At 44.7% G+C, this 19,781-nt stretch overlaps 1 protein-coding gene across 2 annotated transcripts in view; it reads left to right on the top strand.

Annotated features, from left to right (window-relative positions):
• Positions 1–19,781, top strand: part of LOC136611663 (putative tetratricopeptide repeat protein 41) — a 57,773-nt gene that overhangs the window by 314 nt on the left and 37,678 nt on the right. For both annotated transcript variants that reach the window (XM_066591430.1, XM_066591431.1), the window contains exons 2-4: positions 10,124–11,009; positions 14,753–14,936; positions 15,838–16,043. In XM_066591430.1, the coding sequence (XP_066447527.1) occupies positions 10,208–11,009; positions 14,753–14,936; positions 15,838–16,043 (1,192 nt within the window). In that variant the 5' untranslated portion in view covers positions 10,124–10,207. The remainder of the gene's footprint in view (positions 1–10,123; positions 11,010–14,752; positions 14,937–15,837; positions 16,044–19,781) is intronic.

Genomic DNA, 19,781 nt, shown 5'->3' with positions numbered 1-19,781 from the left:
AACATGCAGAAAATCTGCTGCGGCAAATCAGCACCAAACCTGCAGCTGTGATGGGGATTTACTGTGGATGGCAGACTCTCCATTGAAGTCCATTGCCTAAAATCCGCAGCATATCCTCTGCTGTAATTCTGCTTAGCCCTGGAATCCCCTCTCTGTGCCCCCCCCCCCCCCCCCTAGCACTGCCGTTTTCCCTCTGTGGCTCCCCATAGCGAAGTAATTATCATGGGGGACTTTAATTATCCAGATATAATATGGGAAAACGAAACCTGCAAATCTCACAAGGGTGATACGTTCTTGAGATCAATTAAAGAAACATACCATACCCAACTTGTGCGGGAGCCAACTAGAGGGAGGGCCACTCTGGACCGAGTACTAACTAACAAACCGGACCGAATAATGGGGGTACAGGTTGAGGGGCACTTGGGGAACAGTGCCACAATGTAATCAACTTCCAGCTGTCATTCAATAAGAAGCCTTATCAGGGAGAGACAAAGAAACTAAACTTTAGTAAAGCAAAATTTGATGAGCTTAGAACTACTATCGGCAACATTAATTGGGACAACACCCTCAAAAATATCAGTACAAACGACAAATGGGATAAGTTTAAAAGGATTATAATCACCTCATGTGAGCAGTTCATTCCCTTTAAAAATAAAAGAACTTCGAGTAAAAGAAAACCAATGTGGCTTGACAAGACTGTAAGAGGGGCAATAAACGAAAAAAAAAAGCGTTCAAACTACTAAAGCAACAAGGCAGCGAAGAAGCGCTAAAATCGTACAGGGAAAAAAACAAAATATGCAAAGATAGGATCAAAATTGCTAAGGAGGAGGCAGAAAGACGGATCGCAAAAGAGAGCAAAAACAACCCGAAACTATTTTTCAACTATATTAACAGCAAAAGGATTTGCAGGAAGAGCACTGGCCCTTTAACAAATAATGTAGGAGAAATCATTAAAGATGATGGAGGGAAAGCAAATCTACTAAATAGTTTCTTTTCAAGCGTATTTACAATCGAAAAGGAAATGCCACATGAGATGCAGGGAAATAAAATGAACCCCTCACAAAATATTTCATACCTAACGCAGGAGGAAGTGCGGAACCGGTTAAAGAAGATTAAAATCGATAAATCGCCAGGCCCAGATGGAATACACCCAAGGGTTCTAAGGGAACTAAGTGATGTGATAGCTAGGCCGCTATACCTAATATTTGTGGATACTATCAAGAACGGGGTTGTACCACTGGATTGGCGCATTGCCAACGTGGTTCCAATTTACAAAAAGGGGACCAAAAGTGAGCCTGGTAACTACAGGCCGGTAAATCTCGCTTCAGTAATGGGAAAAATATTTGGGGGGTTTCTGAGAGATGCCATCGAAGAACACCTCAAGGAGAGCAATGGTATAACTCCTCACCAGCACGGGTTCATGAAGGGTCGATCATGTCAGACCAATTTGATCAGCTTCTACGATGAAGTAAGCTCTACGCTGGACCTGGGAGAGTCTATTGATCTCCTATATCTGGACTTCTCTAAAGCATTTGACACCATGCCGCATAATAGGCTGATATATAAAATGAGGCAGCTTGGATTGGGTGAAAACGAGTGTATCTGGGTTAAGAATTGGCTCAATGATAGAAAGCAGAGGGTGGTAATGAATGGTTCATACTCTAATTGGGCCACCATTGCTAGTGGGGTGCCACAGGGTTCAGTATTGGGCCCCATTCTGTTCAATATATATTTATCACTGACCTGATAGAGGGGCTGCACAGCAAAATATAAATATTTGCAGATGACACAAAATTATACAATATAATCAATGCAACGGGCGACAATGTACGGCTGCAAACGGACCTAGATAAGCTGGGGGCTTGGGTAGAAAAATGGCAAATGAAGTTCTATGTTGAAAAATGTAAGGTTATGCACCTGGGCAGGAGAAATAGATGTTACCAATATATACTAAATAGGGTACTGATGGGGAAAAGTGATATGGAAAAAGACCTGCGGGTACTAGTGGATTGTAGACTAAACTGGAGTAACCAATGCCAGTCAGCTGCTGCAAAAGCTAATAAAGTCTTGGGGTGCATTAAAAGAGGTATAAAGGTGAGGGATGAGAACATTATCCTCCCACTATATAAGGCACTTGTCAGGCCCCACATGGAATACTGCGTACAGTTCTGGTCACCGGTGCTCAGGAAAGATGTTACAGTGCTGGAAGGGGCTCAAAGAAGAGCAACTAAACTAATACATGGAATGAAGACACTGGAATACCCAGAGAGGCTATCCAAATTGGGACTATTTACTCTAGAAAAAAGAAGGTTAAGAGGCGACCAAATAACTATGTATAAGTACATGAGGGGACAACACATGGATCTCTCCCATGATCTGTTTATACCCAGGACTGCGACGGTAACAAGAGGGCATCCGCTACGTCTAGAAGAAAGCAGGTTTCATCACCAACACAGAAAAGGGTTCTTTACTGTGAGAGCAGTTAGACTGTGGAACTCTCTGCCTGAGGAAGTGGTGATGGCAAAATCCATAGAGGAGTTTAAAAGGGGACTTGATGTCTTTCTGAAGCAGAAGGATATTACAGGATATAAATCTTAGGTTAATTGTTAATCCGGGTATACAGGCAGGTAGGAACTATTAGAGGTTGATCCAGGGATTAGTCTGATTGCCACTAGGGAGTCGGGAAGGAATTTTTCCCCCATAAGGGCTAATTGGCTTCTGCTCTTGGTTTTTTTTTTGCCTTCCTCTGGATCAACAAAACAGTAGGATAGACAGGCTGGACTAGATGGACATTGTCTTCTTTCGGCCTTACATACTATGTTACTATAACACTGAGTCCCACCTCTGTGGCTCCCCCACAGCCCTGGAATCCCCTCTTTGTGCCCCCCCCCCCCGCAATAGCACTGCTGTCCTCCCTCTGTGCCCCCCCCAGCATTGGAATCCCATCTTTGTACCCCCCCCCCCAGTAGCACTGCTGTCCTCCCTCTGTGCCCCCACCCATCCCCCAGCATTGGAATCCCCCCTTTGTCGGCCCCCATAGCACTGCCGTCCTCCCTCTGTGGCACCCCCCATAGCCCTGGAATCCCCTCTCTGTGGCCCTTCATAGAACTACTGTTTTCCCTCTGTGGCCCCCCATAACACTGGAGTCCCAGCTCTGTGGTCCCCCCATAGCACTGCAGTCTGTAATAGTCCAATTAGAAGTGGGCAACACCCTAAGTTACACCTTTTTAGTATAAAAAGTAACCTCTTTTTCAATTGTTCAGTTGCTACATGCATTTACATGGAACAATTATCACTCAGATTCTCGCGGGAGCCTGAATGATAATCCCCCCCATGTAATATGCTCATAACACTTACATATGGATACATTATCTTTTATGTGGATACATTGGCTAAGTATGGTCTCTGGGAATGCTCAAACCTCCCCACCAAGAATAGCTCAGTCAGGTCTGTGCTGCCTTAAGAGCTTCAGACTTAAAGTTGTATTAACCCACAAATGACAAGTGCAACATCACCTTTAATACTTTCACACAACCAAGACGAACAGTAGCAGTACCTTCTACAAGTGGTTGAAAAGCACCAAGAGCCGTACCAAAATCCAAACATACTCACAATTGTGCAGTGCATGTAATAAAAATGGAATTGATTGTGATATGAAATCTATATTCTGCAGACCTGTAAATAGCATTTATTGTACAGGTAAATCCAGTGACTGACCGCTAGTGATATTCCTGATTAGAATCATTCACTTTTCTTCTCTGTCCGGCCCAGACAGCCATGATGACTTGTTTTAGCCATGACTTCTCTGTGCAGAACTTAATGCATGGACATTTTTAGCTCCTTGCTTTTCCAACACAACCCCACCTTTTCCCCATCTCTGCACAAACACTACACCCATAGTGCCTCAGATGGTTATTTTGCTGCCCCACACTGTAACAGAAAGTAATGGTGTTTCTCTGAGAGTCCAGGAGCTCCTGCACTTGGCAGAAGCTCCACCTACTGAGCCATCAGCCCTTTGGATAGCTTCCTTGCTGAACTTAGCTTAGCCTTGTTTCCAGCTCCTGCAATCCAGTTCTTGTTTTGGCTTGGCCTTGACTCCTGATTAGAGACACTATATGAACCTGGCCCCGTCTCTCCTTCAGTGTGTGGTTATTCACTTCCAGTCAGTAAGCTAGTGCCATGTCTTCCTGCGTCTCCATTTATTGACAGATACTACTTGGATTTCCACGACTCCGCTACTTGCCTGCTCCTCTGGAACTGCAACAGATACTACTTGTGCACCAAGATCCGCTTTCCACGACCCCGCTACTGATCTGCATAGGTTACAACCTAGTGATCCAACCTAGAACTGGGTTGTTACACCTGCACAGTACTGGTACCCTCTTTGCACCTCCACACAGTAATAGTGCCTTCTTTGTGCTACCATACAGTAATAGTGCCCCCTTCTGCCTTCATATAGTAGTAGTGTCTCATACATTAATTGTACCCCTATACAGTACTAGTACTGAGCTGCCCAGGAGCCTGAAAGCTCTGTGCTCTCCAAATCCCATCTAGGCGGCATGCACACGGGTCGGTCGGATTCCGCATGCGAGAGCCCGCAGTGCCTGGTCAGCATCTGCGCGTACCTGCTTTTTCCCTCTTTTTCTGTACAGTGGATGGTCCGCACGGCTCGCCATCGAACATGTGCAGTACGGATTTAAAAAAAAAAATAATTTCAATGGATGTCGTCCGTATGGGAACCACAGTAAAAGGGAGCATGCTGTGATTTTTTATCTGTGAGCGGAAAACGCAATTTGTTTCCGCTCGTGTCCATGAATAATTATTTTTCCATAGCATGCTATGGAGGGTTATTGCTGCGGAACCCAGAGGCGGACGCTTGCTCCGGATTCCGCAACAAAAATCCGCCCGTGTGCATGAGGCCTAAATGTAAGAGGCAGGGCAAGGAGCCAGCGGCTCTCAAAACCACCTTAGATTTTAACAGGACCAGTAGTTGAGTGCAGCGCTTGCCGGGGGATCAGAGCGGGACCCCTACGTCTTCAGGCCTATTAGCAGATGCTCCCCTTGTGACCGTGATCATTATACCCCTGCTTATACACGTTTTTTTAATAAAGAGTAGCATTGGTTGTATTGTGGACTTAGAAATGACAGAGACCTAAGTGCCACGTTACTGAGAGTAGCAGCGTCCATAGTGGTTGCCTTAAGGCCCTTTTACACGGAATGATTACCATTCAAATGAACAAAAATGAACGATAGTAGCTCAGTGTAAACGCAGCCAACGAACAAATGGTAAATGATAAATCGTTCGCTTTTCATTCATTGTTCATTTTATGCAGGCGTAAAAATCATCGTTGGCTCGTTCACTTATTGTTCGGTTTACATACTGATCGTTCAGTTGTTTTCAGCCACTTATGCAGCGATTGTGAGCTGCCTTCTATACGGCTGGGTTCCCATATGTTTGACTATCCAGCTTTATTCTCTCAGCCATTGTAGTGAAACGCTGGAAGGAAACTGATGCCTAAACTGATCCCCTAGTTTTCTAGCATCTGGCACATCAGTTTGATGCCTGGTGCCTTCCTTGACGGGCAGGGAAACATTGTTTGTACCATTTTTATGTCTGGCTATGGATGCCGGACCTGTTCACAAAGTGTACCAAACTTATAAAAGTTGTGTCTGGCTCCAGCGTAAAACCACTGGCCGGACACAACTGATACATGGGAAGCCTGCCTAAGATGATACTGTAAGTGATTATTTGATGCTGAATTGTGTTTCTTTGCATTAAAATAAGTATTCATTAAAGAACCACTTCTGTGAAATGTATTTTTTCATTATATAGCTAGTCCCTTCCCTCAGTATATATAAATCAGCTACAGTGTTACCTTGGTTAGTTCCTTTCTATATAAAACTCCTGGCCTCCTTCTCCTCTGATGGTCATGTGATCTCAATTCTGACCAACTCAGATTTACTTGAGGTTATGTATTCTCAGACTAGTACGTTTCTCAATCAGCATAATCCATGTGTGATGATGTTACATGGAGCGTACCAACTGTTTAGAGGGCGACACAGACACTTCTATCACAATTACTGATGATGATCACACAGACATAATAGAGCAGATCACAGCTCATATTCCTCACTGTATACGTATGGTCCTTATTTTGGTGAATGTACAATACGAATGGTAATGGCAGTGTCCTCCTTGCAGACAGAGATGGTACTGGCTTTAACTTGTCATGTGATGTTATACTGATGCATCATTGGAGTGCTAGCAGAGCTTAGAGAAAGTGAGCAGGGAGAAATTCTAGCTTCTAGCTGATAAGTATCGGACAGGGGGCTGCACTGCATAGAAGTGACTGCAGTATACAAAGGAGATCTCTAGAGTGTGACAGGCAATCCAGTGAGGCTAGCAGAGCTGGAAAAATGTGTTTTTGCAGGAGTGTCCCTCTAATACAATGTAATAGCTCTTTGTAGTCATTGTATATGTAATGCTTCTCTTTTATATGTAGAAATAGGGGTTCACCTGCCTCCTCTGCTCATCCCCTATCAATAGCATTGTTCCACAGACACTTTACCTTTTAGTTTTCTATTAGTAAGGGTGCCTCCACACTTGCTTTTTTTACGCGAATGTCAATGGGATTTTCTATTGTTAAAAACACATCGCACAGAAATCTCAAAGCACAAACTTGCGTTTTTTTTGTTGGATGTGTTTTCAATATTAGAAAGTCCTGTTGACATTTGCATTAAAAAACGCAGCAATATTGCGATCGCAAGTGTGAAGGCACCCTTAGTGGAACATTTGGAATTTTGTTCCAAAAATGTCACCTTCTTCCTATATTTTACTATATTAATTAATTACATCCACCTATTATTCATTCTTTAAAATGACACTATCCCTATATGTTTTGCAGTATCTCCACCGTCAGGTGGAACAAGTGAGACAATGGTACGATGCCTGAAGCCACTCCTGAGTGAATGCTTCAGCTAAACATATCCTTATAGTGTCACTTTGAATATTCAGTGCCTATGTCTAATATACTACATTAGTACCAGTGTTTCTGGTGGCGCAATGCGCCACTTTCTAATATAATATAGTGAAAGGGATTGGAATTGGTCAAAATATTTCCGTACAAATAATAAGCTATTGCCTTTACTTGCAATTTTGCTGGCCCTGTGATTTACGAACTTCACCTGCTCGCTGAGGAGACATGTTCGCTCGTTGCTTTCACATATGAGCTGCACATGGTTTACGAACTTCAGCATCTCACTGAGGAGACATGTTCGCTCGTTGCTTTCCCATGAGCTGCACGTGATTTACGGACTTCAACTATTTGCTGAGCAGACATGTTGACTCGTTGCTTTCGCATATCAGATGCACAAGATTTACGTACTTCAGCTGGTGACTAAGGTGAAATCGTGGCTTGTCGCTGTGTCATGTAAGCTGCATTAGCTTCATGCCGGCGTTGAACCTTCTGTGGCGACATGTTTGCATGACAGCGATGGTTTGTTCCAACAATTGACAACGGTTGACGATTAGATGAAGGGTGGACTGGTGTTGGTGGCTTTAGTGCTTGAGATGACATGATATCACATTCAGGAGATGTGAAAATAGCGGTGAAGGTCTAAGCTTCAATGTTGTTGGTCAATATGCACCGCCAGCTATGCATGTGTATATTTTTTTGAGGTGTCATTTATTAGAGTCTGCACACAGGTGTGCAGCTACAAACTGCCAGACTGAGTACTGCTGTATCCATAGCAACTAAGGCCGCGGGGGTTTGTGGGATGTAGTCCACCCATCATCCCTCATTCAGTGCACAAGGATGAAGGACCTGTGATGACATCACTGTCATGTAATCAGGGGCGGAGCTCAGAGCCACGGTGACTGATCACATGTAACTCAGTCACTCATCACTCACAGACAGGTGGTCGTTAGTATTTTGACAAGGGGTGTTGGCACTGTGAATACAATAATGTGGCCATGTCTGACAGCAGTCCTACCTAGCTTCTACTCTGGTGCATTATCATCTGTCCACATTGGAAAGAATGGAAGACAGATGACGTTTCTCATGATTATGGCTATTTTTAAAAGCTTAATTTGAATGCTTATGGAGGGGAAAAATGCTGTTGGACATATATCTTGTTTCTAAGACAAAGAACAAGTGTGATATTATAATAATAAAAAAATCTTTGTATAGTGCCAACATATTTGGTGGCTCTTTACAAATCAGAGGGTACATAAAATGAGATTGTTTCATACAGTAGTAAACTAATAATTTGTAGAATAGGAGTGAGGGCCCTGCTTGTAAAAGTTTACACTCTATGAGAAAATTGGGGTTACACAAAAGGTAAAAGTGCTATTTTTCTACAATGGTCTTGCCATGCTTCTACTAAATAGGGTAGTATACATAAAGCTGTACGAGCCGGTTAGTAGACGATATCTGTATACCATATGTATGGGATATGAAGTGCCTTTGCAGAGTGCTAACATACTGATGGATGAAGGGGATCAGGTTCTGAGAAAGAATGTAGAAGAGGGGTAAACAGAGAAGATTCTGATTAGGGAATATGTTTGCTTCCCCTAAAGAAGTGTGTCTTCAGGGCAGTCTTGGAATTTTGGAGATGAGACTGAAAGGATCAGATTATGGAGGAACTCAGTCAGAGATCAATAGGAGAGCAGAGGTAGGGTGGTAGACAGAGATGAGGGAGGAGATTTAGGACGGTGCAGCACTGAGGTGAGCTTTATGGATGATGCGTTTGAACTGTATTTTTAGTACACAGGCAAGCAGTGGAGTGACGGGCACGGGGTAGGGTATCAGTTAAACCGTTGGCTAGAAAGGTGAACCTGGCTGCTGTATTCAGTATGGTTGGAGATGGGAGAGTTTTTAGTGAGTTACAGTAGTCGAGACAAGAATGGTCAGGGTAATAAGGGTGTTTGCTATTTCCATAGTAAGAAAAAGACAGATTCAGGAGATGTCTTTGAGGTGCAGGTGACATAAGAGTGCTAGTGATTGAATATGGAGAGTGAAGGAAAGATTGGAGTTAAATATGTCCCCAAAACAGAGGGCGTGCTGCCGAGGAGTTATGGTAGTACTACAGACTTTAATAGAAATATTAGGGTTAGGTAGGTGTTGAAAGATTACTTTTCAGATAGAGGACATTATGATAGATCTCCCTTAGGCTGGGGTCACGCAGAGTGGAATTTCCATGCAGACCCTCCGCATGGAAATTCCGCTGCATTAAAGGGGTTGTCCCGTGCCGAAACGGTTTTTTTTTTTTTTTTTTGCATAGGCCCCCCATTCAGCGCAGGACAAACCCAAGGGATGTGTTGAAATTAAAAAAATAATTTTACTTACCCGAATCCTTCTTCTTCCAACTTCTTCCTTCTTTTCCTCCAAGATGGCCGCTGGGATCTTCACCCACGATGCACCGCGGGTCTTCTCCCATGGTGCACCGTGGGCTCTGTGCGGTCCATTGCCGATTCCAGCCTCCTGATTGGCTGGAATCGGCACACGTGACGGGGCGGAGCTACGCAGTGATGCGTAGAAGGGGGCAGAGCCAGAACGCCGCTCGTGCCCGGACCGACCAGAAGGGAGAAGACCCTTCTGCGCAAGCGCGTCTAATCGGGCGATTAGACGCTGAAATTAGACGGAGCCATGGAGACGGGGACGCCAGCAACGGAGGGGGTAAGTGAATAACTTCTGTATGGCTCATATTTAATGCACGATGTATATTACAAAGTGCATTAATATGGCCATACAGAAGTGCTTAACCCCACTTGCTGCCGCGAGACAAACTCTTTAACAGTAGCAGCAAAATGGACCCAATGCGGAAACTGACTTGTGGCACGGAATTCAAATTATGTCACTGTCTCCTCTGCGGAATTCATACCCTCTCAATGAAGGAGTGAATTCCACACAGGAATTCGCGATGAAACCCCCTTCACAACCCGCACCAACCGGTTTGGGTTTGGAGGCAGACATTCCACGGCTGATCTGCAAAGGAATGTCCGCTGCGGACATCCCGCTGGAAATCAGCCCCGTGTGAGGGCAGCCTTAAGGTGCTATAGAAGCTCTTTACATCTGTTATCAAAAATATGAATGCTAAACTTTTCTTCTCCTATTTTCTTTAGGTAATGATGAAAGATCGCGAATGAGACTCTTTCCAATGCCCTAATAATTTTTCAGCAGTGAACCAATCACCTATCACACGAACCATGCAAAAACATGCCACAAACCACGATCATCAGCATTATTTTACCAGCAGACCGCCTTTTCGCCCGTATGTATGTTCAACAAGAGGAGACTTTATAGAAGAGAGAGATTATTTGGCTAAAGCAATATTCCCTCAGCTTGACTACCTCTGTTTTACCCGAGGGACTTCATTTAAAGCTGTTGATCTCAAGTGGCAAACAGAAAAAAGATCTAATATTGTGGATTTCAAGTCTCACGTACAACATGACATAACACACAAGCAGTTAAAGCTGTGTTTGGATCATATTAACAATTCATCCCCCTTTCTCATATGCGTACTCGGTCATACCTATGGTGAGTTTGTGCCAAAGAGCCAGAGCAAAGTATCCCCTGGTTCCGCTGATCCATCAGGTGATGCTGGTCTATCAGAAGTAGAGAAGAATCTTCTGGTGGCAGCTAATGGGGGCTACCCCTGGGTCCTGGAGGGAAGAAACAAGACTTGTAGCTTTATAGAACTTGAGGTTCTTCAAGCTTTATTTCTAAAAGATACTCAGTCTCAATTCTTCTACTTTAGAGACTATCAGTATGTAGAAGACAAATTGCAGCAAGCTAATGAACAAGACAAGTGGGGGATTCTGTCATCTTTTGCAAGTGAAAATGAACTAGAAGAATTAAAGATCTGGGAACTTAAAGCCAGCATTGTAGACGAAGGATTACCGGTGAGGTTTTTTAAGACAAAAGAAGAACTTGGGACTCTGGTTCTTAAAGATTGGTGTGATGTCATCGAGAAACTGTACCCTCTGAGCTCCACCCCTGGAAATATAGGTCAGTCAGATTGGTATTTAATATGTAAAAGTACTAAGATGTGCAGTAAAAGCTTTGTATTGTGACAGATGTCATTGTTGAGTACTGTAACACTAAGGCTGGGTTCACACAGGGCGGATTTGCCATAGAAATTCCATCCAGAATGTCGCCGCGGCAAATCCGCCTGCGTCCGCTAATCCCAGTGTTGGCCAGCCCTGTGGACGAGATTTCTGAGAAATCTCATCCACACGGGGTGGCGAATCTGTCGCGGCAAAACTGGCAGAAGCGGGCGTTGCGGCTCGGATTCGCTGGCCACAGCATGTCCATTTTTTTTTCCACACTGCGGCCATGCTTTTCTCTATGGGAGCGCCAGCCGCAACGGAAAAGCGTGCGGCCAAGCTGCTTCAAAACCTGCGGCTAAGTGCCGCGGGTTTTGAAGCAGCGCTTTCCCGGTGGAAATCTCGCGTTTTTTCGCTGCGGCCAAACTGCGAGATTTCCACCAAAAATACGCCGTGTGTGAACCCAGCCTTGTTTTTTTTAAACTCCTGCTTTTCCCGCAAAATCCATTGTCTTAAATGGAAGCCGTCCGTGCGGACACTGCAGGAAAATGGAGCATGCTACGACTTTTCATCCACGAGTGGAAACCACAATTGGTTTCTGCTTGTGTACATGGAGAATCACTTTACCATAGCATTGCTGCGGAATGTGGAGGGGGTTCCCGCTCCGGATTCCGCAATTCAAAGCCACCCGTGTGCAGGAAGCCTAAGGCCTCATGTCCACGGGGAAAATCAGGCCCGCTACGGATTCTACATGGAGAATCCGTAGCGGGTCCCTCCTGCCCCGCAGACATGAGAGCTTAAAATAAGAATGAACTGACCCGCAGCGGACCGGGCAGATCTTCTCTTCTTCACGGCCGGATCTTCTTTCTTCGACCCCCGGATGTGCTCGGCACGCCGGCTGCGTGCCGCGCGCATGCGCCGGGCACATCCGCCGGGCCGAAGAAAGAAGATGCGGCCGGGAAGAAGAGAAGAACTGCCCGGTCCGCTGCGGGTAAATTATTCTTATTTTAGGTCTCCCGCGGATCTGGACGGCTTCCATAGGCTTCAATAGAAGCCTGCGGGAGACCCGTACGAAAATGGAGCATGTCCATTTTTTTTCATGCTCCTCTTTTTTTAATTCCCTTTTATTGACCATCCGCGGGTATTTATCTACCCGCGGGTGGTCAATGCATCCTTATGGGATGCGGATCCGCATGCTGGTGATCCACTGCAGATTTAAAATCCTATTTTGCCCCTGGACATGAGGCCTTAAGGTCCATTGAGATTAAATAATTATTGTTAAAATATCATTCAAAAAATGAAAGTGAACATAATCGCTCAGTTTAAACGTGAGTCAATGACGAATGAGAATTGTTCACTTTTCGTTTGTCGTTCAGTTTCAACCGGCATAAAAATCATCGCTGGCTCGTTCACTTCTTGTTGCGTTTAAACACTTCTCGTTCAGTGTATCACATAGGGATGTGAAACACTGAGCAATTCTAAACAATGACCTGCCAGCCTGAACATACTGCACAAGTGCGAACACCAGCCAATGACGCCACCAGCTCGCTCACTTGGGCAAACAAGAATTGTGCATTTCTGATTGCGTGTAAAAGGGCCATGAGAATCCAGTTGAACAAACTTTGTTTTCTTCTCATTATATAAAGTCATTGTACCCAGTATACTTTCTTGGAGTAGAGCTTCTAATGAGAGGTGTCCAGTGAACATTTACAGAAAGTTACCAAAACATTGCACATCTAGTGATACTATCCCTCAGAACAGGGAAGAAAGAGGCAGAAGAAAGGGATTAAAAGTGTTCATGGTGAATCCGAAAGAGAAAAGCGTGCATGCAGTCAGATAATACCAATGATAAGGGGGGATTAGGGGTAAACGTGGTTGGCTGCCTCACACCGACGGTACATTTTTCATATGCAGACTGGATAATATAGGACCACACTGTCCATGAACGGTAGGATACATTGGCTACATCTAGAGATGAGCGAGCATACTCGCTAAGGGCAATTACTCGATCGAACATTTCCCTTAGCGAGTACCTGCCCGCTCGAGGTAAAAGGTTCGGCTGCCGGCGCGGGTGACAGGTGAGTTGTGGCAGTGAGCAGGGGGAAGTGGAGGTAGAGAGAGAGAGAGAGATCTCCCCTACGTTCTTCCCCGCTGCCGGCAGCCAAACCTTTTCTCTCGAGCGGGCAGGTACTCGCTAAGGGCAATGCTCAATTGAGTAATTGCCCTTAGCGACTATGCTCGCTCATCTCTAGCTACATCACATTCACAGCTATGACTCTGTTGGTGTGCTCTTACCTCTTTCAGGGATTTTCTTTCATTTTACAAGTATTGTAAATTTTACACGTGTTTTATAGTCAATATAACCATTACAGATTCTGCAGGGCCATTGTCCAACTTTTCTGGCAAATGGACCTAGTTCTTTAATGGTACATAACATTATGATCTGTCGCTGCATAACTAGACAGATTTGCAATGTCTAGGTAAGCTGAATGACAACCTCCTTGAGAACTATAATGAAGGGCATATTGGTTGTCATCTAGCCCTTAAAGGGGTTGTCCCGCAACAGCAAGTGGGGTTAAGCACTTTGTAATATACATCGTGCATTAAATATTGGCCATACAGAAGTTATATACTTACCCCCTCCGGTGTTGGCGTCCCCGTCTCCATGGCACCGACCAAAGCTTTCTTCTGCCTCGATTAGACACGCTTGCACAGTCTGCCCTCTTCTGTCTCGCTCCGGCGTGCTCGCGCCGCACAGGTCTTCTGCGCATGCGATGTATATTACAAAGTGCATTAATATGGCCATACAGAAGTGTATAACCCCACTTGCTGTTGCAGGACAACCCCTTTAAGAACCAAAACATTCAACTGGTAAAATACAAGGTGTTTCAGAAAGATGGACCCAATCTGAAATCGCTATATCCCTGCACCCACGAACCGCAGGTGGCGGGCACAGATGATTTTATAAAAAGGTTGCTAAAATTTGGTAACTCATTGAACTGTTTGTAGCTTTTTGTGTAATTGTAACATTGTGTCCTCATGAAATATACTGCTTTGAAATTAGGTCCATCTTACTGAACCACCCTGAATCATTCTCAACAACCTGACCAAAGAGGACTTTACTGGCAGAGGGTAATGTTCTTGCACGGGTCATCAGATTACACTGCTGCATTTTAAATCGAAGAAGCTCCGTGATGCCAGTGCAGAGCTGACCTTGGGGGCACTAGGAGGGCCGCTTATACCCCCTGATTGAATATAGGTAGTCAATAAGGGGAAATCCCTTACTGGTTTCAGTTCTTCTAGGCCCCCCATATCTTCAGAGCCAATGCACACTAGTATCCAGATTTACTATTGGCGTCTTCTTCTCCATATGTTCTTTATGCAAGAAATCTAGAAATATGTACTTTGATTGAAGGCTTCCAATCAGTATTGTCGCTTGTATCACTCTCCTCATGATGGTAGCTCTGGTAGGACTGAGTATGGTAAATCACAGACCCTCTCTGCCAACAGTTCTCTAGAGATGAAAGTGTGAAATCTAATAGTTTTTGCTATATTCTATTACAGTTCAGCACAAGATAGGAGACGTTGGCCTTTTCATTTAATCAGGAAGCGGAGTTTACAAATTGTGATAAGATTTTCCATTATGTAGGCAGGAATTATTTGTCTAACAGCGAGATCTTGTTCCTTACTATATGTGTATTTAAGGTCATGAACATAACCTTGTACAAGCATACCACCAAGCCTACGCTGGAAGTCTTCGCAAAGATTTTGTGGCCTCAAGAGGGTTGAAGGAGCTCTTCACAGTCTTGAATACATTTGCTTGTGGACACCTGATGAATGAACAGTCAGACCACTCTGGTATTGAGTATTTTAGTACAGCATCTTCCAGGTATGATGTCTTGTACTGAAAAGGAAATTCATTAAGATAAGTTGTCAATGATACAAGTAATAGAATGTACATTTTTGTATGTTTGGTGTAGCCTAGAAGACAGAACACTGATCGCCTCCATCCTATCCGAAAAACCCCAATGAAATCAATAATAATAGATGATTATCTATCTATTGTTGCCGGTATAGCACCAACATACTCTATAGCACTGTACAAAACATGTCACCGTTCACATCAGTCCGTCCTCAATGTAGGCTCTCAGTCTAATCCCCCTATCTCGTATACACAGCAGTTTCATAGGGAGCCAGTTGACCTAAAGTATGTTTTTGGAGTTTGGGAGGAAACCAGAGAACCTAAAGGAAACCGCGTAAGCAGGGTGACACAGGTTGGTTGAAACAGTAATTTTTTTTTTTTGGCCACATGTGAACAGGATTTCTTAAAATCCCATTCACTGTGACAACCATGTTATCATATATGTGCCCCATCAATTGCAGGACACGGAGCACTGTCAGAGTGCTGGTCATGTGACCCTGAGTACTGAATACACAGTCATTAGACATTTGCCCTCTCTAGTAACAGGGACGTGGGGACACTGCTAGTTACTACATGCAATAAAGGGGCGGGCATTCAGATGGTGTCTTGTAGCTGATTGGAGCAGGGACATGCAAGGCAGCATGGGAAGTGTGGGAGATGAAGTCTTGGTCAGTGCAGTACTGGCAGAATGGCTGCTTAGGACACCCCTCACCTGTAAGTGGATTACAAGCATATGGCCGTGTGAACCTGGCCTGTATGCTGTGGGTTTTCCATGCAGAAATAAATAGCATTTCCGCCCCGTTCTTTATAATTATATAGTACAAATAAACACTTTCATCTGTGCACCTGCTTTCCTTCTTACACGCAGGTTGGAAGCAGAGAAGTCCATTCTGCTGTTGCATGACGCGAGAGGCTGTGGAAAGTCTGCAGCAGTTGCAGAATGGCTGCATTTATTTACAAGACACGGCCCAGGAGTTCCAGTAATCTCCTATTTTGTCGGAAGCCGTGGACGAAGTGATGACATCATGTGCTTCATGCGACATTGCGTTATTTGTCTGCAGTGCGATTACTTTGGTAACTATTATCATTCACAATATTCTAAAATCCGTACATTAGAATTTCTACATAATATATTACCTGAATAATTAATACAAAATAGCATCTCAGATTCCTTGCCATTTGCAAAATCTGTGTTTGCTGTCAGTGAATGAAAAAAAGAATGTTTACACAATGATGGAAACCCCATCCTGACTTGGGTATGTTCACACATAATGTATTTTGTTGTAGATCCGCACTGAAATCCGCCATATATTTTGCGCTGTAAATTTTGGTGCAGATCCACGTTGATTTCACCATTTCAAATGAAGGGTTGAGGTTTGCTGCAGACCTGCATGAAAATCTGCAGATTCGGACGTGGGTTTTGGAGATTCTCCCTTAAGGTTCTTTTACATGAACAGAATTCCTGCCCACATCTGTGCTGATTTGACGATGTCTAACAAGTCAATTGGTGCCTATTTAAAGGGCCTTTAAATGGACTGATGGAAACTTTATGATGACAAACAATCATTAATGGATTACTTGGGACTCATACAGTTTTCTCACTGTTGGCAGCACATTGCTTTTACATGAGGAGCTGTGCTGCCGACAAATGGGTGATTTACATCTTGCTAACATAACACTGCTTAAATGTAACTTCAAACTACTAACAACGACCTGTATGTGAGTGCGTTAGTGGGTTTGTGAGTGACTTACATGCTCTGCCCCGATCACATGACCATCACATCATTAAAGGTCCTTCATCCCCAGTGAGGGAGTTACATGCTCCACCCCTGATCACATGATGGTGACATCATCACAGGTCTTGTACGCACACGGCTGCTGTCCGGCTAGGTGTTCGTTTGTATTCCATAGCAACTGACGCCGCAGGGGGTCTGTAGCCCACCCGTAATCTGCATAAAGATGCAGGACCTTTGATGACATCACCGTCATGTGATCAGGGGCGGAGCATGTAAGTCATTCACATATTCCATAGCAACTGAGGTTACAGGGGATTTGTAATCCACCTGTAATCGGCACAAGGACACAGAACCTTTGATAATATCACCTTCATGTGATATAGGTAAGTCATTCACTCAGGATGAACGTCACAGTCATGTGATCAGGGGTGGAGCATGACAGTGACATCATCACAGGTCCTTCACCTCCAGTGCTGTGCGGCATCTTATCCCTGTTGTATGGGATGAACAATGTATGAAGCAGTGCTGTGTGTGTCATGTGCATGTAGCACAGCTGTGTGGCACGTTGCTCCACCAGAAACGCTGGTACTATAATTTTCTAATAATTACTTGCGTGTTTCCCCGAAAGTAAGCCCTACCCCTGTTTTCGGAAGAAGCTTGAAATATAAGCCCTACCTCGAAAAAAAAGCCCTAGCTAAAAAAATTCAATACTCACCTGGCCCGTGGCGTCTGAGTCCCTTGCGATGGTCGCCGACGCTGCAACAGGTTGCCGTGTCCTCTGCGCTGAGAAATCCTCTTTGAATACCCCGCCTCCAGCAAAGTGAGCACTGTGATTGGATCGAGCACCAGCCAATCAGAGCCGGCGCTCGATTATTTACAGCCATTCAGTGAATGACATCACTGATTGGCTCATCGAGGGTCGGCTGTAATTGGCTGGCGCTCGATCCAATCCACTCACAGTGCTCACTTTGCTAGAGGCGGGGTATTCAAAGCCTCGTCACCAGAAAGAAGAAGATACCTCAGCGTGGAGGACACAGCAGACTGCCACATCGCTGCTGGAGACCAGGTGAGTCTAAGCCCCCTCCCCCCTGAATATAAGACACTGTGCCTCTTTTGGGGCAAAAATTAATAAGAGTGTGCCTTATTTTCAGGGAAACATGATAGTTAGTATATATCTGTTTTTTGGGAAAGCCTGGTGGCAACTAATACTTGTCACGTCACCGCCAGCACACATTTTCTTCAGTTGCTCCTGTTCTGACTAGTAAGTGTTAATATATCCTTTTCTGACTAGTTAGGGTTAAAATCTTACTGCTGTTAGCTGAGGTTTGGGCTGGTGATTGACAGCTCTGTCAGCTAACCAGTAGGTTCATTAATTTTGTCAGCCGCTGTGCTGATTGACATCAGTTGCTCTCTCATCAAATGTGTAGTCCAAACTAAGTGCCTAGTTCTCCAGATACTTGGTCATAAGCAAAACACGTGGCCTTCCCTCCTTCAGATATGGACTGAACCAGAGGTCGGACTGTGCATCTGTGCACCACGTCATTTTTAATGGAGGGTATTACAGGGGGTCCAAGCCAATGTGCAATTATTCTAATATGTGCTGGTATAGAAAAAGCTTCCAAGGTTAGGGAAGCTTATGGTAGAAGAGATAACTGCTATGCCAGGGTCAGCTGTGCAGGATACGATCTATGGGAAAATCCAGGGGAAGATCAAAGTTGGTGGAGCACTTGGGCAAAAAAATATAGTGGAATTCCCATCCCAGTAAAAGTGGTTGTACATGGGGCAACAAATAACCAAATAGTTGCTCCATGACCAAATATAAGCAACAGTTGTTCCATGTAAACACGGACATCAACCAGGTGACGAGTGACAATTCCTTCACTCTGTCTGCGTATCGCAGTGACATTATCCTGGCACTCTGGTTCTCCCGGGCTAAACCAGGGCTGAAACGTCAGCACAGCCTGATGGGCAGTCACACCCCAATTCTGCAGGTGTCAGCGATCATCCTGGTGGAGCGTCCTTGCAGAGCTGTCTTCACTTCGCTCTTCAGGCTCCCACTCCTGCTTAAGATCAAGCGGCATAACAGGGTGATGAATAGCGCAAGCATCACATCAAATAACCTGGAGAAGCTCTCTGTGTACCTAGAATGTAGAGAAGGTCTCACTTGTGGACCGTAAAACCTGAATTATTGGTAGCTGCTTACGACTCTGCCAGTGTGAAGGAGAACATGCCCCTGCAGAGGAGCATGGCCTTCCAAGATCAAAATGAAAAACCATCTCCAGGATTCCTGTGCCCAGAAAAGTGTCTGCATAGAATTCTGTTGTGAGAGAAAATCGAGCGCAGATACTTCTGTAAGGACACTGCATCAGGATGCTCGCTGACACGTGCAGAATTAGGTCTTGTCTACCCTGGACTGCTGCAAAACTGTGAATAACAAGGTACTGGAGCAGACAGGACAGGCGTGTATGCTCAGTACTAAAAGGTGGCATAGACGTAGGAGCTGGCCGAACAAAGGGGTACCGGCCTGAACGGGACACTCTGAACCCCTCTGACAGAGCCCGCCTCAAAGTGGAGCACCTGTCCTGAAAGGGACGACCCCACTACTTGCGCAAAGCCAGGTCCAGCATCAGTTAAGAACCAGAGGACAGAAACCAGAGACAAAACAAAACTGACAACAAACAAAAGACAAGAAAACACAGAAAACAAACCAGAAGACAGACAGGTAAGCTGAGAGTACTGACAAGACCAGAGAAGTATAACCAGCACTTCCAGCCCGGGAGAGTCAGATTATATAGGGAAAGGGGAGAGGTTGATTGGCTGTCAATCAACCCAGACAGCACAGTGGCTGACATGCAGCGAGGATATATTAACCCTATCTAGTCAGGACAGGAGATATTAACCCTAACTAGTCAGGACAGGACCAACTGAAGAAAATGTGTGCTGGCGGTGACATGACAATATTGTTGTTATCACTCCTGTACATGAATTTTTACACCGGGTTCTGGGTGGCAAATAACAGTATACAAATATACAGTATGTCCTCTGGTGTCTCTGCTTATTGCTGTTTCATCAAACT

Source organism: Eleutherodactylus coqui, chromosome 2 (assembly GCF_035609145.1).
Source record: "Eleutherodactylus coqui strain aEleCoq1 chromosome 2, aEleCoq1.hap1, whole genome shotgun sequence".
NCBI classification, from domain to species: domain Eukaryota; kingdom Metazoa; phylum Chordata; class Amphibia; order Anura; family Eleutherodactylidae; genus Eleutherodactylus; species Eleutherodactylus coqui.
Note: the sequence above shows the minus strand (reverse complement) of the source record. Positions and strands in the feature narration are given on the sequence as shown.